The 22,338-nt window shown below is 37.1% G+C and overlaps 2 protein-coding genes across 2 annotated transcripts; one reads left to right on the top strand and one right to left on the bottom strand.

Moving 5' to 3' along the window:
* Positions 1-5,561: 5,561 nt before the first annotated feature.
* Positions 5,562-7,024, bottom strand: LOC126657081 (uncharacterized). The gene is made up of 2 exons (XM_050351705.2): positions 6,928-7,024; positions 5,562-6,268 (listed from the first exon to the last, which is right to left on the bottom strand). The coding sequence occupies exon 2, from the start codon at positions 6,264-6,266 to the stop codon at positions 5,562-5,564; it is 705 nt and encodes a 234-aa protein (XP_050207662.1). The 5' UTR covers positions 6,267-6,268; positions 6,928-7,024.
* Positions 7,025-9,384: 2,360 nt separating this feature from the next.
* LOC126657724 (serine/threonine-protein kinase OXI1-like) lies at positions 9,385-11,301 on the top strand. The gene is made up of 2 exons (XM_050352469.1): positions 9,385-9,923; positions 10,220-11,301. The coding sequence occupies exons 1-2, from the start codon at positions 9,535-9,537 to the stop codon at positions 11,127-11,129; spliced, it is 1,299 nt and encodes a 432-aa protein (XP_050208426.1). The 5' UTR covers positions 9,385-9,534; the 3' UTR covers positions 11,130-11,301.
* Positions 11,302-22,338: the final 11,037 nt, after the last annotated feature.

Here is a 22,338-nt window from a genome sequence, read left to right as displayed (position 1 = left end):
AAAAAGCTGAAATTAAACTAAGAATAAACTATATGAGAAGGAAATCAGGGATTATTAACTATACTTATGTTATTCAACAAATTGGTTATGTATTTAGTTGTTTTAACTGCAGTTCATAATAGTTGAAACCACCTATATCGCTCTCTCAAGTCACTACAGGCAAAAACACACACACATCAACGAATAGGCAAATTACTCACTCTCGTGTTATAATCGACCTAATTAACTAATCGAATGGCGTTTATTAAGCAAATCCTAAGAACAATTATTCCTTAATTCACTCTTGTGTAATTAATTTCTACGTTGTGAATTGCTATGATCTATCTCAATTTAGCTCTCTCGAGTCAAAACCAAAACACAAGGCAATAGTCTAGTTGATCAGACTAAACTAAGCATTAAAAACAACAATTAACATGTAATTTGAACAATAATCCATATACCCAATTCAAGGAAATAAGCATAATTCAGTCAATAATCCCCAATTATGAGTTTAGCTACTCATCATCGAAGACAATTCAGCAATAGAATCAATAAAATTCATACTGAAAAAGATAACAATGAAGTAGATCTCTCTAAAATAATCATACCTTATTCGCAATAAATCCCAAAATAATATTAAAGAAGAATCCAGCAAATTCAATAGGAAACGACGAAGAAAACTAAAAATAAGCTAATCTACTATTTAGGTCTAATACAATGGTAAGCGAACCCTCATTATGATGTATAAAGTGCTATTTATATGTCTTCCGCCTCAGTTACTGACTTTAGGTCGAGTTTCTATGAAAACCCAGAAACGTCCTTGAATTTGGTGAAGATCGGTGACATGTCGGGATATTTTTGTCCAATTTTCGTAAATTTCTGCCATCATGTGCCCCCGCACATCAACTTCATGCGCCCGCATACTTTGTTCTCTTAGGATGTGCGCCCTCATTATCTACTTATGCACCCGCATATTTCACTTTGTGCGCCCGCATATGTCTGTTCCTGCTCATAGTTTTGCTTTTTCATCCTACAACTCAGCTCCACTTCGTTCCGAAGTCGAACATTCCTGAATTTCACCAATTTACCTCTGATATCCTCAATATACGCACATTTATCCTGAAAAGCTCATACTGCTAATAAGATGACAAAACAATTTAAAAACATATAAAAATATGCATCTATCGAATCATAAACACACCTAAATATAGGAGTATTTCTACTCCTATGACAATAGTATACAATAAGATTTCTCATCAATAATTATGATTTTATTACGAGACATGGTTGAATATGGGTCTTTTTGACAAAAAAATATGGGTCTATCTTCAAAAAGGAAAGGCTCACCATTTCCTGCAATTAAAATTACACTATGAGTTCATATAGAAAATGTAGTTTTGAATTTATGGATATGTATTTTATGAGGGTTGCTAGATTTATGTTGTTGCTTTGAGTGATCTGTGTCGGAAAAAATCAAAACGATGAGTTTAATGGAAACAAATAAAATTTTCTACTCTTTATTTTCAAAAATAATCTTTATTTTTTAAAAGGTGCTCTATAAAATAAAGAGTATCATTGGAGATTCTCTAAGAACGCATGCTAGGTTGTTTTACAATGAAATTGCCTAAAACATGGTTCTTGACATGAACTACCCTTGCCATGATTGCCATGCTTTTTAAATTCTCAATATGATCACCTTAGAAGTATGTATATAGGATTTTTATATGTATTTCTATGATCGCATGTTGATATTGTTTAATCCAGACACTTAGAATACATGTTTCTAGCGTAGATGCCATGATTGCCATGTTTCTAGCATAGATGCCATGATTGCCATGTTTCTAGCGTAGATGCCATGATAAAATAAAAAAAAAACAAATTTATTTTATCAAAAGAGTTTAGTCCAACATTTCAAACAATCTTTGCAAAATAGTATAAATCTCTATTTAATCGAGTAATTTTATTAGAAAAAATATATATTTTTTATGTCCGTTATTTAGTTATTAAGTTTGAAATAAATAATAGTTTAGAGTGAAAAATATTAAGCTAAATTAAATTATAAAAAAACTCGTAATACCCACTAAATACGGACCGGATCAAACATGTTTTGGCCGGGTTGACCGGGTTTGAGCTGGGTTATTGAAAAAAGGGTTTTATAGGTCTTCCAGCCTGGCCAAGGCACCAGTTTCCAGGTTTTCCGGTTGAATTGGCAGGGCCGGGTCTGTTTTGACAACCATGCTATTAACAAATGATTATTAATTATAAAATTCAATCAACTTATAGCCTAGCCTTGCAATTAGGGATGTAAACGAACCGAGCCGTTCGCGAGCAGCTCGGTGTTCGGCTCGATAAGAGTTCGGTTCATGTTCGTTCGTATTTTAAACGAACCAAGCTCGAGCTTCATTTTATATTCGTTAATATAAACGAGCCGAACATGAACATAGTGGTGTTCGGCTCGTTTGCGTTCACGAACAGCTCGAATAAGAGTTTGTGAACAAGTTCGTGAACGAGCTCAATTAAGAGTTCGTGAACAAGTTCATGAACGAGCTCGTATATAGTTCACGAACAAGCTCGTTTAGAAACTCGATTAGGTGCACGCGAACTAATTAATATTTAAATTAATTTATATAATTATGTTTCTAATTTACATAGCTCATATTCGTCAACAGCTCGATTAGATTGTTTTTAATTTATTCAGCTCTATTTGTGTTTGTTCGTTTAACAGCTCGTGTTCGTTTGTTTATTCGCTAAACCAGCGGGCTCGCGAACGAGCTCGTTTTGTACTTATCGAGCTCGCTCACGAGCTTGTTCGTGAACGAGCTCGTTTAGTACTTATTGAGTTTGTTCGTGAGCTCGTTCGCGAACTTGTTCGTTTAGCGGCTAAACGAACGAACACGAGCTGAACATGAACCGAACATGAACACTATAAAATCTAAACGAACCGAACATGAACACTCCGTTCAAAGCTCGACTGAATATGAACCGAACATGAACACCTTGTTCACTAAACGAGCCGAACATGAACACTCCAAAACTCGGCTCGGCTCGGTTCATTTACACCCCTACTTGCAATTACATCGCTTAAATTAATACACATTATTTTGATTTAATAGTGCTTGCATCCGACGTCTGATTTAAAGTTTTTTTTACAGTCTTCTGTTTTCGATCTTCAAATGTATAGCTTCCATTTTACTAATTTCATAAATGCTCACTTTATGTCCAAGATGAAATTTAACCCAATACATTAAAGCTTTTGTTATCACATTTCTTACCGACTCAGCTAGATAGTGTGATCCTGAATTTGAGATTTTCTACACTAAAAATATTCTCTTAAACATACTCTTTAAGCAGATCAAGTATTAAATTTATTTTGTTGTTTTTATATCTTTTTTCATATTTGATTTATTAATGAATTTTAACTTTTTTATAAGTATAGTCTAAGTTTATTACTCCCTCCGTCCCGTTTAAGAAGTCTCATATTCTATTTTGGGATGTCCCATTTAAAAAGTCCCATTACCATTTTTAGAGTATTTTTCCATTGAATACCCTATTTTACCCTTATTTTAGTCATCTTAAAAGAGTTCTATGGAAAATTCCACTATCATTAACAGGGGCAAAACATGAAAAAACATGAAAAGACAAGAATAATTAATGTTTTCTTAATCTGTGTGTAAAGTCAAATGGGACTTCTAAAGTGGGACGGAGGGAGTAGATATTATATAATTCATCCATATAAATGCAAAAAGAGAACTTTTTCGGATGTCACTTAAATTTTAAGGGTTAATGACCATTAAATTGGATTTTTGTTAATTATTTCCAAAATTATCACCCAAAATGATAAAATTCCCATTTTATGGCTTCCAGACCGCGGAACTGTTCAGCGGTTTATGTAAACCGCGGAACAGTTCCGCGGTCTGTCCTACGTGGCTCCTCGCTGGAGGAGCCACATAGGCAAAAGCAAACCGCGTAACACTTACGCGGTTTGCATTGCCAACGTGGCAAACCGCGTAAGTGTTACGCGGTTTGCTTTTGTGCAGCCAGGGAATTAATTCCCTGGCTGCAATGATTGGGAGAAAATTCTCCCAATCATTAAAAAAAAATTAATATATTTTATTATTTGAAAATAAAACAATCTTTGGTTAAAAAAATTATACGTTTTAATTGTTGATTTTTTTAAATTTAAAACGTTTGAATTAGTTAATTTTTTTAACATTCTACAAAAATAAATGTATAAAATACTACAAAATAATTATATTAACAAATATTCAAATATAATTTATACTTCATAACAATAACATATTTAATAAACTAAAAACTACAAATTAAAAAAGATTACTACATCAGATAATAATGTACAAAGTACAGAAAAGAAATCACCTAGGAGTCCTATCGTCATATCTGCTAGTTACCGGGAGGTTCGAGCGCAAGTTGTTTCTGTTACGGTTCGCCCGACGGCCTGTACTGATGGTGAGGTAACGTCGACCTGGGCGACCGTCACCATCTCCCTCTCCTGCATCAGCGTCCTCGTCATCGGTTCCGTCGTCACCCTGCTGGTCCTGGGGAATGGCCGTACTCGTCGTTGCTGGTGGCGGGGTAACAAATTCTCCTTGTTGGCGGAACATCATCGCCTCCATGCTGTCTAGACCTAACCAACTGCTATCATATGCCAGAAAGTCTGTAGTCCCAGGTGTCTGTGGAAGTCCCTGTGAAGCTGGAAAGTCCTGTGTACCCTGTGTAGGCTGATCCCATTGCACCTGAAAAGGAGGCACCGTAGGTGGTACATAAGCAGGCGGCGGTGGAACAAAAGGCGAAGAAGGTCCTGGTGGCACTGGATATGAACACGACCCCTGAAAATAGTGATGTGCCGAATCCCCGTAAAACTGGCCAGAAGAAGAAGGAGGACCCGATGAAAAGGGTGGCGGTGCAGAGCTGGACCCCGCGTAATAGTAATGCCCTCTGAAAGGATGAAAAACCACTGGGGGAGGCATAGGATCAGTCGGACGCTGAGGTGGTGCAGGGGGGTGACGCCGCTGTCGCCGTCGATGTCGCAGTGTAGTCGGATCTATCGGCGCGTCAGGTATGACTGGTAGTCGATGCGGCGGTATAGAAGGCTCGATAGGGGGCGATGTAACATCACGGCGGTCCTCTCTAGTGCCTCTCTGTGTGCTGGCTGCGAACCGCCGAAGCTCAGTGTCAACAGGAGCATCCCAGACTGTCCTGGGATTAGCAACGGTGATATTTTTAATAGTCGAAATTTTATAAAAAATTACCGGTAGCATGCCAGACTGTCCTGGGATTAGCAACGGTGACATTCGTCATAAAATTGCAAATCTCCTTGAAAGAGTCGTCCCATTGTCCGAACCTGTTTGCAATGGCCTTTTCCTTGGCATACCAAGTTTTTTTGTATCCAGGCCTAACTCGCAGTTTTTGAAAAATGCCCTCTTGAAGCGTTTTAATCCTAATGTCACGTTGCAGATGCAATTGCGTGTCGATGTGGTCAGCTATCTGTCGCGCTCTTAAATTGCGATGGTCTTGGTTCATTGATTGGCCGCTGCATTGGTGGGGGCCGTTATATCTTGTTATCATCCAGTCTGACTCGCCTTTTTAAAGCGACGCACCCATATTGCATTTTCTTTAGGCCACAGATTCATATTGACACGCATGTCGTCAACATTCTGATCCGTGTACTCATGAGGAAGGCGCGACTCAAAATGATCTGTATTTTGTTCCGACCCACCACCGACATTCTCACCATGGGTGCCATCTCCATTCTCACCACCGATGTCATCATCATCATCATCATCATCCTCGTTGTCATCAGCAACGGCCCCGTAGAAGTGTTCTTCTTCCTCATCTTCATCACTAAAATCATCACCATCGTCTACATCCGCACAGTCGTCTACATCCGCACAGTCGTCTACATCCGCACGTACTTGAGATAACGGATTGTATACAATATAAAACTCAACTACCCTCATTTGTGGCGTCCGCGAAACATTACGCCACATTGCTTCCATGTGAACATCTGTCTCCATAGGAAAACCATCATATTTTTGAAATCTTCCATGTTCATCGAACCGAGGTACTCTTAGATAAATCTTCACTATCTCGTCAGCATCGTTCAGCCCAATTACCCTTCTAATTACGACTTGTAGTTGTGCAAAATTCACTACTCTCGTCAGCTCAACCATTTCCGATTTACCGGAAACATAATCCACTCCACCCGGAGTCGATAATATTGTACCATCCCAATAAATTTTTAGGGCTGGCAGCGCATTTGTCGTCATTACTACATTAAAAAAAATATAATTTTAACTACATTTTAATATTTTCACTAATTCCTACATTAAATGTAAATTCAAATGGATTACATTAAATGTAAATTCCGAATCTAATCAATTTTAATATTTTCACTAATTTCAACCTAATTTTAAAATATTTTAAAAAATTTCATATATTCGATTTTCTAATTTTAATATACTCTATTCATTCCTATAAATTTTATACACATTATTCTAATTTCATTTACACATAAATCTAATTCATTTTATAATACATATTTTTTAAAATTTTGAACTAAATCTAACTTTAATATTAATTAACTACACTTCAAACATTATTTTAATCTAATTACATTTACACATTAATCTAATTAAATTTACACATTAATCTAATTTATTTTATAATACATATTTTTTAAAATTTTGAACTAAATCTAACTACAATATTAACTAACTACATTTGAAATATTATTTTAATCTAAGTAAACATCATTTAAATCTAACTATATTCAATAAAATACATATTTTTTTAGAATTTTAAACTAAATCTAACTATAATATTAACTAACTACATTTGAAATATTATTTTAATCTAAGTAAACATCATTTAAATCTAACTATATTCAATAATTAAAAATTAATATATCTATAAATTTTAAAGACTCACCCGATAATTACGCGCCAAAAAATAATATTCCGCGCCGAAAAATAATATTCCGCGCCGAAAAATAATATCCGCCACGCAAAGTAATATCCGCCACGCAAAATAATAGGGAAATTTAGGTATTTACTCCAAAAATAAAAATATTTGCACATTTTACCTCAACACATAAAAGTTGCAGAAAATACCTCACGTTTTTTTCAGATTTATGTTTTTACTCTGGGTTTAAAAATATTTATGATTTTACTCCGTTATCATCTGGTTATCATAAATCCTTTTGTAATTATATTTTTGCGCACGTTATCATCCAATTATCATAATCTTATCATATTTCATTATCATCTAGGTATCTTACTGCAGTGTTATGATAACAACATGATAATATACTGATACTGAGATGATAATCAGATACTGTTTTATCATAACATAATCATAGATATTATCATAACATTATCATATTTCATTATCATCTAGTTATCTTACTGCAGTGTTATGATAACAACATGATAATATACTGATACTGACATGATAATCAAATATTGTTTTATCATAACATAATCATAGATATTATCATAACATTATCATCTTGATACCATAAATATCATCTCGGTATCATATGATAATGTTATGATAACGAAATATGATAATATTATGATAACGATTTTATAATCAAACATTATTTTATGCAGAATTTTTTTCCCCGCAATGTTATGATAACTACATGATAATAGAGTGATACTCATATGATAATCAGAGGCTGTTTTTTTATAAAAAAAATAATTTTTTCTGCAGTGTTATGATAATGTGATGATAATGCAGTGATACTCATATGATAATCAGATGCTGTTTTGTTTGCAGAAAATCGTTTTTTTCATCATAAAATCGTTTTTCATGCAGCTTTTTAGATCTAAAATTGAAAAAAATCAAGATTAATTTATTTAGATCTGAAAGTTAAAATGAATTGTATTTATCACCACGAATTAAGAAAAAAATCGCTAAAATCAAATATGAAAGAACGGCGAAGCGACGACGAAACGATGGCGGAGCGACAACGGATCGATGAAGGAACGATGATGAAAAAAAGAATAAAAATGGAGAAGAAGAAGAAGAAGAAGAAGAAGAAGAAGAAGAAGAATGACGAAAAAAAAGAAAGCAGAGAAGAGAAAGAAGAAAAAAGAGAAAGGAAAGAGAAAGGAAAAAAAAGAGTAACAGGTGGTATATTATTAGAGTAAAAAAAATATAATTAGAGTAAAATAATAATAAAAAGTAGGTATAATTATAATATAAATATGTCTTAGAGTAAAAAAATAATTATAGTAAAAGAGTGAGGTATTTTCTCTATCTTTTCCTTTTTGAGGTAGGAAATCCTATTATTTTTAAAAAGAGAGTATTTTTCCTAATTTTCTCAAAATAATATCCGCCACGCAAAATAATATCCACCACGAAAATAATATCACTTTCCGAAAATAGGCTCCGTAAAATTTTTTCCTAAATAATATTCCCTCTAACTCTCTAACTCTCTCTCTCTAACATCTCTCTAAAATTTTTTCCTAAGTAAATTTTCTTTGTGTGCAGATAAGGGGGAACGATTTCCCCCTTATATAGTGGTGTAGACCGCGGAAATTTTCCGCGGTCTACAACCACTTTGGTCAAGGGAATTTATTCCCTGTCAGAGGGAATAAATTCCCTCTGTAAACCGCGGAAAGCTTCCGCGGTTTACAGTGACCTGTCACTGTAAACCGCGGAAGCTTTCCGCGGTTTACATCCACGTGGTTCCACCTGCGTCCAGGTGGAGCCACGTGGGCAGACCGCGGAACACTTCCGCGGTTTACAACAAACCGCTGAAGTGTTCCGCGGTCTGTATGGCCTAAATACAGAAAAAATTCTAATCATGGGGTAATTTAAGAAATTTTTTTAATTTTTTATGTAAAAACGTCATTAACCCAAATTTTAACACTCAAAAGGTAGTATTTTCTTAGGGAACTCAAAAGGTATATAATTCACATGAGTCATGAGAATACACATACAACCTTTTGCATCTATTTAAAAAAAGAAACAAATTAATATTCTGAAAAACAAATATAGCAAACAAAAATTGTTAAGGAAAAACCTTAACAAAAAAATAAAAAGTGCTTAATAGCATCACATTTCGAACGTGGTCTACAACTGATAATTAGAAATAAATCACCTTAATTAAGCTTAATTTTTCAATAATTAGTAATTACACTCGTGTCTCCTATAAACCTGTCCACATTTTGATTTTCTCACGCTTTCTAGAAGCTGACTCCATTATTCACGTCTAAGATTCCTCCACGTAACTCTTAATAACAAAAAAGTACACACGTGTTCGAATCTAACGGTAACACCCGCCGAATAGTGAGAAAAACTCGTACTTAGACGATAAAAACGCTGCCCAATTTACATATAAAAAACAATTATTAATTAAATTTAATTTCCACCAATATTGAATCCTTCTTCACCAAGAAAACGCATCATAACACAGCACATCACACTCCCAACAAATCACAGCTCTTTTTATAAATTTTCTCATAACTAAACTACCATAAAAAATAATAAGACAGTTTTAAATTTTTTTAAATTTTTTTTAGTATCATGAACAATCAAGAATCAGCTATAGTGCCGATTCTAAGTTTAGACGGCGACAGTGGTTTATTAGTGATATCGCCGCTGGGCCGCGGCGCCAAGGGCGTTGTGTTTCTGATTAAAGAAGAGACCGGCGGCGAGTTGCTGGCGTTGAAGGTGATTTTGAAGGATGTTGTGGAGAAGAAGAATAAAGAATTATGTAATGGAAATGAATTTAAAAGAGTCTCGTTTGAAAGGCAAGTTTTGAGCCATTTTGATCATCCTTTGTTGCCGAAATTGCGCGGCGTTTTGGCTACTGAGAAGATTATTGGCTACGCTATTGATTTTTGCCCTGGCCGTGATCTTAATCATTTGCGGAAGCAGCAGAGTGAACGGATGTTTTCCGTTGATATTATTCGGTAATTTGTTAATCTCCGTTCTTGATTTTTTTTCGTATAATCGAAGAGAGTAGCGTTTCTGAAAGAAATTGAATTCACCATCTTAACAGAATACTGTAACGTTTATACTATTTGAATTATAGCTCGTTCGTCTTTTGTCTGTTCTTGGAAATTGCGCTTATACTGCATTTTAACGTTTATACCATTTGAGTTATATAGCTCGTCTGTATGTTTTCTGTTCTTGAAAATTATTTGATATTCTTTTGAATGTGTTAATTTGTTACTAAATTTGAATATCTTGTTCTTGATTTTTCTAGGTTTTACGCGGCGGAATTGATTCTAGCATTGGAATATCTTCACAAACAAGGCATAGCATATAGAGATTTAAAGCCGGAGAATATTTTAATTCAAGAAACCGGTCATATAATGCTGGTAGATTTCGATCTCTCTACAAGAATCTCATCAATTTCCAATCCGAATTCTCAGAATCAGACTCCGGTTAATCACCGCCGTTCATCTAGTAAAAAGCGATTCTCACCGTTCCACCGCTGCTGCAACTCCGGTATCTCACCGGAGGACTTATCGGAACTCGGCCGTACTCCCGTCGTTTCTCAAGAATCAACAGAGAAGTCCAACTCCTTCGTCGGAACGGAGGAGTACGTCGCGCCGGAGATAATCCAAGGCTACGGCCATGACTTCGCCGTCGATTGGTGGTCGTTAGGGGTTGTGTTATACGAGATGTTGTACGGTACGACGCCGTTCAAAGGCACGAATAGAAAAGCAACGTTTTTCAAGATATTAACGGGAACGCCTGATCTTGTGGGGGAAACGACGCCGTTGAGAGATTTGATTCGGAATATGTTAATTAAAGATCCTAAAGAAAGGATCAAAGTGGATGGAATTAAAGCTCATGAATTTTTCAAAGGGGTAGATTGGGAAATGATTCAAGAAATGTCAAGGCCGCCGTACATTCCGCCATCATATGAGTTCGGGGGCAAAGATGGAATTATGAAAATTGATGTAGAGACATTCGTCCAAAAAATATTTAGTGGTGAGGGTGAAAATGAAAAGAAAAAAGTTGATCATGGGCATAAGAGTAATTATGAAAATAATAATAATAATAATAAACAGGATGATAAAGAAGAGAAGAAATTTGGTGATGAAGGGGTATGGGTTCAAGGGCTCAATAATCATCCTCAAGAATCTGATAATTTTCTTGTTTTTTAATTCTTTTTAATCAATTTTTTTGTTAGTTGGTAGATATTACTGTTTTTTTTTTTTGAAATGGATAGATATTACTGTTAGAATAGTTATGATATATTCATTTTGTATAGATGGGTGACAGATGACTACTTTTTATTTGATATATTAATAAAATAAAATAAAAACATATTGCAAATTTTGTGGGGCAAGGCAATGACCTTTTTTTGTTGTATTAATAAAGTTGAATTTAAGTTCAGAATTAGTTATTTTTAAGTTATTATTTATGCTTTTTTGTGGATTTGTCAATGAATAAATTTAATGGATGAATTTGGTTTAACTGATGAAGAATATTGTATCACAGGGTCAATCTTGAGCTGCAAGACATACAAGAATTTGTTTCTTCTAGAAAGAATGATGACTTCATCTTGGCATTGTTACTCGCCGGTCAATCTTGAGTTACAAGACACAAGAATTGAATCTTTCTTAGATCTCTTTTTATTATTATTAAAAAAGAAATATAGAATTTTATTACAGTATTAAAGAAATGAAACAATATTATGAAAAATGAAACGCTCTCCCCCCCAATTTTTAGGGTTTCCAAAATCGATTGCCTTGAACATTTACAACAAAAAGAAAAAGATTAATCATCCAATAGACAACGTAACCAAGAATCAGACCAATTTGGATGCCATTTGGCAAATCTACACTACGGCTACCAGTATGCGAGAAATCATTAACTGCTCCTGGAAAAAAGATCGCATCGGTAGAACATTCAATATAGGTGAATCGTGATCATGGAAGTGGGCGGCTCAAGAACCAAAAGCTGGAACAATCAAATTGAAGCAGCATCAATCATCCCCCTTCCGTTACGTACACGAAATGGTGGTGTGGTTCTCAATATGGCCCTTTCAACTTCTGCTCTACTTATACTACTACCACTATTTAAAGGAACTTTGCTGGAGATGTTATTCATCCATACTCAAACTTTTTACTCTTTATACTCTCTTAACACTTCTTGCTATCGGATTCCCACCACCATAATGACACCCCCAAACAACAAACCATCCAATCTCCGCCACCCTCCGCCCAACATGTCTACTAGACAGAATTCTAGAGCAACTAGAACATCACAACCTCCAGCATCAACTGCCTCCCATAACACAACTAATCAGCCTATACCACGAACCATCAATACTCGGAGTTTTAGGGCCAGCAGGAATAGGGAGCTGGATCTACCCCTGCTCCGCGGACAGAACAAGGCAATACCACCCCCATAAGCGCACAACAAAAAAACTCGACCCATGCCCTTAGTTCTCAGGGGACTTCTGCAGAATAGGACAAAGGGAACAGCGAAGTTGGTCGGGAACAAGACACACACACTGCACCACTAGATGAACAAGACACACATTACTGAGGGACAGTGACTTCCTACGCTGACATGGTTCGACAAAGGAACCCTCTTAGAGGAGAAAGTTCCAACCCTAACACCAACAGATGGACCTCAACCCATAAAAGAATCCAACAAGGAAGCAGCAATGAGTGGATGCCTGCAGTTCAACCTTCATGCACAAGGCTACAAGGATCGGTAGCGGATATCATCCAACGCACTACCCAAATGCGAATTTCAGATTCAACTCTGGCCCTAAAATGCAAACCTCTGGTGGTGAGGGTTAATGCAATAACCTTTCCTTAACTGCCAAAATCCTTTGCAGAAGAAGATATAGTGCTCAGGGGCTGAGTAACATGTTCAGAGAAATCATCCTGCTTAGGGGTGAGATAATGGTGGCCAGATATGGAGACAACATCTGTACTATTTGGTTGACAAGCTACGCTGACTACAACTTTATCTTGGAGGAACGGCCATGGACTATTGATAACCAGCTGATTATTGTGAAAGAGTGGCCAACTGATACACCCCTGGAGAGAATCAATTTTGATACTACCTTCTTTTGGATTCAAGCTCGAGGGCTACCCCCAAATCAGTTAACTGTTGAGAATGACGTCTCTATTGAGAACCTCTTCATTAGGACAGCGGATGTGGATTTTAATCCAAATGTTCCATTGTGGAGGCAGTTTTTCCTCAGAGTTAGAGTAGAGATAAATGTACACTTACCTTTTTTGCCTGGCTTTTTTAATTCATTTGCAGGAAGTAGAGCTGAATGATGTCCTTCCGATATGAAAAGGTGCCTGATCTTTTTTTTAAGGGTTAATGTCATAAATTTTCACCAACTTTACATGTTTTCTCATTTTAATCACGTAGTTTAAATTTTCTCATTTTCATGCACGAACTACCACTTTTTCTCAAATTCATGCACGGTGCTGAGGTGTCACGACTCCATTGGTGTAATTTGCTGAGGTGGAGGTCATTTTACACCAATGAATGAGTGACACCTCATCACCGTGCATGAATTTAGGCAAAAGTGGTAGTTCGTGCATGAAAATGAGAAAATTTAAACTACGTGATTAAAATGAGAAAACGTGTAAAGTTTGTGATTTTTTTTTACATTAGCCCTCTTTTCAATGTGGTATAACATAACATTCCAAGAATTTCTGTAGGAGATGGATAGAGGGTGAAGAAGTTGGGGTTCCATTTACTGGTTACTTTTCCTATGGTTTGAGAATGCGAGCTACTCCACTCCTCCACACTCTAGTTCTCCACACCCTGGAAGTGGCAAGGCTGCGACAACAAGCTTTATCCTAGGAAACAAACAGTTTGCTATTGATGAAAATGTGGAGCAGATTCTGGGGGAGAGAAATGAGCAGGAAAAAGTGTTTAATACAGATGAGTTCCTCAATAATCATGCAAATTCTGAATTGGGGAATGTTGTTCCTCTGGTCCTTATGGACCGACATGGATTAATGTTATCGAATGCTTATTTTTTTGCTGCTTTGAATTATCATGTGTTTACTAATGATGAGCTGCCTGTTGTTCCTGATATTGTGGTTTCAGATCATGTTCCATCAGTGGAGGGTGATGAACTCCATAACCATAATATCCCTGTAGTGACTGAGCCAAAAAACAACCATGTTCCTCCCAGATTGATCCAGATCCTGAATCCTTCCCAGCAAGCCAAGTATGGGCACCTGCATAGAGACTCCATCCTGTCACTAGATGAACAAGTTCAACTAGCGGTGGACCTAATCAATGCTATAGAAAATGTGGAGAACCCTGATTCTATTAATCTCAACACTGAGGAACAAGAGGAAATCCACATAATTTTCGCCGAAGTCAACTCTCTTCAGACACAGGTGACAACTACTAATGATGACCCATTAGAGGTTGACATAGAACTCCTAGAACAAACCAGGGGCACAGTCTGCAGAACAAGGATGGAAACGCAGAGCACACAGTGGTTCTAGGGCCCAAGATGACAATGACCATGCTACTCAATACAACAACAACACCAAAAAAGGAACGCAAAACTCCTGAAACAGGGTTTGATTTGAATGTTGCAGATTACCAGTAGAGGCGTTTTGAATGGACAGATGAGGGAGACACTTCTACTCCTAATGAGGAGGAAACGACTTATGAGAATGAAAAAAACAACCAGGACTTGGATGAGGAGATACTTCTGCGGGTGAAGGAGGCATACCCTAAGAGGCCTCCACCAAACGAATGAGAGTCATATCATGGAATTGTCAAGGTCTAGGGAGTACCTTGACAATCCAACATTTGCACCATATCTACAATATAAACTTCCCCGATGTGCTTCTCTTGATGGAAACCAAGAACAGGGCATCCCAAGTGCGTAAAGCTACAAAGAAGTTAGGATTCCCATATCACTTTTTGGTGGAGCCAACTGGTAGAGCTGGAGGAGTGGCAGTCTTTTAGGGAACCTCTTGCAAACTCTCTATTCAGTACCATGGCTCATATTTTGTTGTTTGTTCCATCTAAGTGCCATGAGACATTTCCTTTGATTTAGTTTTATGTCATTTAAGTTCAGTTGTAGCTCTTCGTAGGGAGTAGTTTAGAGAGCTAGTTATTTTGAAACCTCTATTTAAGGAGGCCTTTGTATTTTGTAGGGACTTCAATGATATTACCAGCCCTAATGATAAGGAAGAGGGCATTCCCTATCTCCCTCTCAATCATCTTCATTTTCACAACTTCATCTTTGAGCTCCAGCTGATGGAACTGAATTTTATAGGTCCTCCTTGCACTTGGTGCAATAGGAGAAACTATCCATACACTATTCAGGTTCAGTTGGATAGAGCTCTTGCTTCTAATGACTGGCTCCATCTCTTTCCAGCTTTATTGTAGATCATCTACATGATGTTGGGTCTGATCATAGGCTTCTACTGCTACATCTGTCCAGCCTCACGATCAGGAAGCCTTCAAGATTTTTCTTCGACAAGAGATGGGTAGAGTCAGAAGAAGCTACCCACATTATTAGACAGTGTTGGATTGGAAATCCCAGGTTCACCTATGTTCAAGATCCACTCCAAATTAAAAAAAGATAAGACATGTTCTTCTTAAATGGAGAAAAGGTACTAAGACAAACTCAAGGATAAAGCTTGAACAACTCAACTCTTTACTGGAAAATGCCAAGAACAAGCCAAGTGAGCTTATTGACTGGGATTCGGTAAGGGACCTGGAGAAGAATCTCTGTAGAGACAACATCGAAGAAAAACTATACTAGGCCCAAAAATCTAGACAGGAATGGCTTAGGAGTGGGGATAAAAACACACTGTTTTTCCAAGCCAAAACAAAATAGAGGCAGAGAAGGAATGCTATCAATGGCATTCGGGACTCGTCTAATGCCCGGTGTTCCAAAATAAAGGAGATCAATACTATAATTTGCTCTTTCTTTAGGGAGCTCTTTACTTCAAGTAACCCGGTGGGGATATACACTGCCCTTGCTGGTTTTGATAAGAAGGTTACTGATCATATGAATGCTAACCTGACCAAACCCATTACTCCAGCAGAAGTGGCACATGCTATCTTCTCAATCCACCCTTCCAAAGTACCTGGATCGGATGGTTTTACTGGCTTCTTCTTTCACCACTTTTGGTACATCATAGGAGAGGAAATCACAAACTCGGTCATCGAATTCTTCTATGGAGGCAGCTTCCTGAAGAGCTTGAGCCACACAGTCATGTCCTTAATTCCCAAAGAACAAGTTCCCATGTCTGTCAAGGACCATAAACCAATCAGCCTCTGCTCTGTCTACTACAAAATTATATATAAAATTATTACAGCAAGACTCCAACAGGTGCTTCCCCTGATTATGGATGCATCTCAAAATGCTTTCATACAATGTCAATCCAACAACATTTTAATTTCACATGAACTACTTCATTATTTAAAAACCAAGACATCAGGTAATAGCAACTTCATAGCTCCAAAGTTGGACATCAGCAAAGCCTATGATCGTGTTGAAAGGGAGTATTTAAACCAAATTTTGCATGCCTGGGGTTTTGATGAACGCTTTATTAGCTGGATTATGGAATGCTTCACCTCGGTTTCTTATTTAGTGCTTATTAATGGTGAACCAAGAGACTTCTTTCAACCTTCAAGAGGCCTCGGACAAGGAGATCCCCTGTCTCCCCTACTTTTTGTTCAGTGTGGAGAAGGGTTCTCACATCTGATTAAAAGAGAAATCTCAAACCATCAATTATCAGGTATTACACTCAGCCGTTATTGCCCATCCATTAGTCACCTGTTCTTTGCAGATGATTCTATGATTTTTGCAAAGATTAACCCAACTACCTCAACAGCAATAAGGAGAATTATTCATTCTTATGGTATTAGTAGTGGCCAGATCATCAACTTTTCAAAATCTTCAACCTGCTTCAGCGGAAATACTAATACCTTAGTGCAGCAAAACCTGATATATAGCCTTAATATTTCTCTTACGAAAGTAGAGGACAAGTATTTGGGACTTCCTGTATAGATTCAATGATCCAAAAACATTACCTTTGTAGGCATGTTGACGACTCTTCAAAATAAGCTGAGTGGGTGGAAAGAACAATTCGAATCCCAAGGAGGTAAGGAAATCCTGATCAAGGCTGTTTTGATGGCGATACCCATTTATACCATGATGTGTGTCCTGCTACTCAAGTCCCATTGTTCTAGAATCAACGGCTTAATTGCTCAATTCTGGTGGGGTCACCATGGAGGGGACAAACGAATGGCTTAGCTTGCCTGGTCCAAAATGTGAAAGAGTAAATGGTCAGGGGGTTTAGGCATACGAGATGTAGAAGCTTTTAATATGGCCCTTCTAGCCAAGCGAAGTCGGCGCATCCTCTCCAATCCAGATACTACTATTTTCTTATTACTTAAAGGAAGATACTTTCGCAATTCCTCCTTTCTGGAAGCAACCAGGGGTTCCAACCCTTTTTGGGGATGGCAGAGCCTTCTCAAAGGAATTCGGTTTCTAAAAAAGGGTCTCCGTTGGCAACGCAATAGTGGAACACTCATTAACATCCTTCGTGATCCTTGGCTCCCAAGGGATGATGCCTTTTCTCCACAACTTCACCCAACCCTCAATACTCAGCTAATACTAGAGAAGGTAAGTGAGTTGATTAACTCTGCAGAAAATTGTTGGAAGGTTAACAAAGTAAAGTATTTGATTAGAATGGAAGATGCAAAGGTTATTTTATCCATCCCTATCCCCCATTGTTTTGCCCTAGATAGGCTTATTTGGCATTATACTACAAATGGTAAATTTTTCAGTCAAGTCTGAATGCTACATTGCTCTAACAGTCAACCAGACCATCAAAGGATCCAGACTGGAGGGCACCATCCTCAATAAGCAAGAGTGGCAACATTTATGGAAATTAAACATCCCTAACAAAGTGCGTGTTTTCATCTAGAAAGCTTAACACAAAGGGATCCCTATGGAAAATGCCTGAATTTTAGGTTAAATGGTAACCTCTTTTTCCCTCACTGCTCAGAAGAAGAATCCATCTTCCTTTTGTTTTTTAGCTGTTAGTTTGCACAACGAGTGTGGTTTCAATCAGAACTAGCTCTAAATGCAGGTGTCATACCTGAGGAACCGTTGGAAACAATTTGGGAAAATGTTAGCAACAACCTAGCTACATTCACAAACTATGATAGCCTCATTTCATTGTTTGCTTACAACCTTTAGGGAATTTGGAAAGCCGGGAATTCTAAAATCTTTCATGCAATTCCTTGGACCATTGAAGAGGCCATCCAAAATGCTTGACAAGCCAGAAAAGACTTTATGGAAGCGCAGGAGGTGGATCTTCACAAAGTCAGGAAAACGAACAAGAGATATGATAATAGAGGTAATAATTACAGCAGTTGTAATGTCCATCCAGCATATTCAATCTTTGTCTCTTATGATGGAGGAGTGAACAAAGACCTAATGGTTGGCTCATTGGCAGGGTTAGCTCGATCTGCAGCAAGAGATGTGTTAGGCAAATTTGCTAATTCCTACCTCGGTATTTGGGATCCTGGAATTATGGAGTTTTTGGCCCTTAAAGACGCAATCATGTGGGCAAAAAAGAAAGGCTGGCGCAAGGTGATTTTCGATGGAAATGCTATATAGGTCTCCAACTCGGTCAACTCAGGCAACTATTTATTGGCCTCATGTTGGGGACTCTGCCAGGATATATATAATAACACGTCATATAGCATAGAAATGGAGAAGCACATTTAAATGCTAAATTTAGCACTGTGACGTTGATTTAGCATAAGAATGGAGACGCTCTTAGTGATGATACTAAAAAGACAACAGAAAATTATCAAATTTGAATTGGTTTTTCTGTAAATAAATATACGCAAAACATGTCCTTTTATATTATAAAAAGTAGCAATTTATAAAAAGAGACAAAAATAGTATCATTGATGCATTTGTATTCTTGATATTACTGAAATATCTAAGGGTAAAATAGTAAGTGGCCCAAAATCACTGTGCAATGTACAATGTTTTTGGGTTCACTTTTATACTATATATATAATTTGCTTAAACAATTATGAATTTTAAAGTGTTTTGTAAATTTAATATGAATTTTTAATTTTGGTAATTTTAGACACTTATTTTTAATCTTTTTTTATAATTTTAGACACCGAATAATTGTTTTGTTAAAAAAATACTGAAAGACGCTAAAATAGTGTTTATTCCGGTATACACATTAATATTTTTAACGAAAAATTGCTTAACGTTTATAATTGTAAAAAAAATGTTAGTTCATATATTACATTGTGAAAATTAGAAGTTCGTATTAGAATTACAAAATACGATAAAATTCATATTTTAAAATTAATTAATGTACACATGTGTTATTTACACATGTTATGGTACACTAACTACTATTATATTGTTAAAATTTGAAACTAATACATTATCAAAAAAATTGAAATTAATATTTTAATCTGATAATAAAATATTAATTAACATTTTTGGGAGGCTAGATAGGATGCTCAAATGGTATTCATTAGAAAAATTTCCTGCTAAAAAGTTTTTTCTGCTCTGCAGAATAGTATTACCGCTAGAGTTCCATCTAGTTTTATTTCAAGTTTTTACAATATGGCAGTGGATATTTCTGCTTTATGTCAGTCCTTATCTTTATCTGATGATGATGATTTGGAAGTATGTGATCTGGGGGAAATAGCAAGGAGTAGTGGTGAGAAGAAGGTGGCGAATTCGCTGATAGGAAGAGTCCTGTCTACGAAAGGTGTGAATCGAGACGGTTTCATCTCTACTGTGAATTTTATTTGGAGAACAAAGAAACCGTTGAAGGTGGAAACGATTGGTGACAATACGTTTGTTTTCCATTTTGATTCTCAGGAAGACAAAAGGAGAGTTATGGCAAGCGGTCCGTGGAAATACCAAGAGAATTTGATTGTTCTTGAGATTCCAAATGGTATAGGAAATGCAGCGGATATGAAATTTGAATTCACTTCATTCTGGGTTCAAATACATAATCTGCCTCTCATGTGTTTAATGAAGGAAGCTGGGTTGTCATTAGGAGCACAGATTGGGCAGGTGGAGGAAGTAGATTTGGGAGCAACTGGGGATTGTCTTGGAAAGTATATTCGGGTGCGGGTTAAGGTGAATGTTAAAAAACCCTTCAAACGTGGCCTGAAAGTTAAGCTTGATGAGAAGGGGTCTGTTATTGTTGCGTTACTTCGATACGAGAAGTTGCCAGATTTATGTTTTAAGTGTGGCATTATAGGGCATCCTATTCTTGAATGTTCTATGAAGGATGGAGTTGAAGCACAATACAAGTATAATGAGTCCATAAGAGCTGGTCATGCTCAATGGATCCAAAGCCGAGGAAAGAGGATGAGGAGTAGTGATAAAATGGTCCATTCAGATTTTACTGTCCCTCCGGTAGTGAAGATGAAGGACTATACGGTGGCCAGAACACATTATTCCGGTGAACAATCGAAATTGTTGCCAAAAGAGAAGGTGGTGGGATTTTAAGTTAAGGAAAGGGGAGAGATTTCAGGAGAGAAGAGTGGAAAATCTCAACTCTCTTTGACTGATAAGGTAGGAGAGGAAGGTTCGGGAAATTTGTCTCCAAATCTTGTGGAAGTTGGAAAGAATTTTGCTGTTACAGATCTGATTGATATTAATATTGATCAGGATCCGTTGTTAGAAGGAAAGGAGAATGTGGCGCGTATGAAGGGTAAAAGCAGATTTGAAAGAGTGGGTGGGACCGGGTTGAAACTAAAGGCCAAAGATGGTAGGGTTAAAAAGCCCAATGCTAAGCCCATTATTATTAAAAAGACTCATCTGAATGGGAAGCTGGATACGGTGCCGTTTTCAGAATTAACAAATGACATTGCTTTTTTGGGAGCTGCTGATTCGCAATGTCCTTCTGGAAGTAGCTCAAACCCTAAAATTTCTCAAGCATCTTCTCGTGATGGAGATAATGCTTCTGAAAATGATATTATGGAAACCCCAGCGGTGGACCTTGATAAGCAAGGCCACCGAGCATTATGAATATCTTGTGTTGGAACGTTCAGGGGCTGAGGTCCCCTCGAACGTTCAAATTTCTAGGTGACCATGTTGATAAGTGGAAGCCTGGAGTAGTGTTCATTATGGAAACGAAGTTAAAAGCTGGTAAAGTGGAGGAAATGGGTCGAAGATTGAAGTTTGATAACTGTTTTGCAGTGGATTGTGAAGGAAAGGGGGGGCGGGATTGCTTTACTATGGGATTCTACGGGTAAAGTCTCTATTTTAAGCTCCTCTTTATTTCATATTGATTGTTTGATTGAAGATAAATGGGGTTTGAATTGGCGTTTTACTGGATTTTATGGGAATCCTTATCAGTCCCAGAGGGTTCATTCATGGAAGCTGCTTACCAGACTTTATGGTTTGTATAATGGCCCGTGGCTCTGTGGTGGGGATTTTAATGAGATTTTGACGAGTGAGGAAAAAATTGGGGGGGTACTACTAGACCTGAGTATTTAATGCAGAATTTCAGAAATGCTTTGGATAATTGTAATCTGTTTGATGCTGGAAGGGCGAATAGTGGTATCACGTGGTGGGGAAATAGAGGTCTAGGGATTGTAAAGGAAAGGTTGGATCATTTTGTTATGAATTCTGAATGGGAACTTTTATACCCCGGTTTCTCAACTCATCTTCTTGACTTTGGAGGGTCAGATCACAAACCTATTGTGATGAACTCTTCAGGGGCTATGGATAATTATAGTATGGGTAAAAGGCGTATTAGCAGATTCCATTTCGAAGAAGTGTGGACTACGAAAGCTGATTTTAATGAAGTTGTGGAAAGAGTTTGGAAAGACACAGAAAGAGTGGTGACCAGTTGAAGATATCCCAAAAAAACTCAGGTCGTGTGCAAGTGAGTTTAGGCGATGGGGGAATAATAATTTTGGTCAGCTAAAGTTGAACATAAAGAAGAAGACTGCAGAATTGAAGCAACTGCTGGAGAATAATGACCAGACTGTTTCTTTCGAAGTCATTAAGGGTGTGGAATTAGAGCTGGATCATCTATTGGAAGAGGATGAGATTATGTGGAAGCAGCGTTCGAGGGCAGATTGGCTTGCGTATGGGGATAGAAACACTCGTTTTTTCCATATGAAGGCGTCAAATAGGAAAGCTCGCAATAAGATTCGAGGCTTGAAAGATAATACAGGATGCTGGAAAGAGAAACCTACTGAAGTGGCTAATATTGTTCAAAACTATTTTGACTCAATCTTTACATCATCCAATCCTTCCTCTAGAGATATAGAGGATGTAACTAAGTATGTTCAACTAGTGGTGACAGAGGAGATGAATGAGATGTTGGGAAGTGTTTT

The sequence above is a fragment of the Mercurialis annua genome, linkage group LG7 (genome assembly GCF_937616625.2).
Source record: "Mercurialis annua linkage group LG7, ddMerAnnu1.2, whole genome shotgun sequence".
NCBI lineage: Eukaryota > Viridiplantae > Streptophyta > Magnoliopsida > Malpighiales > Euphorbiaceae > Mercurialis > Mercurialis annua.
The sequence above is the reverse complement of the archived record's forward strand: the minus strand, read 5'-3'. Positions and strand labels throughout refer to the sequence as shown.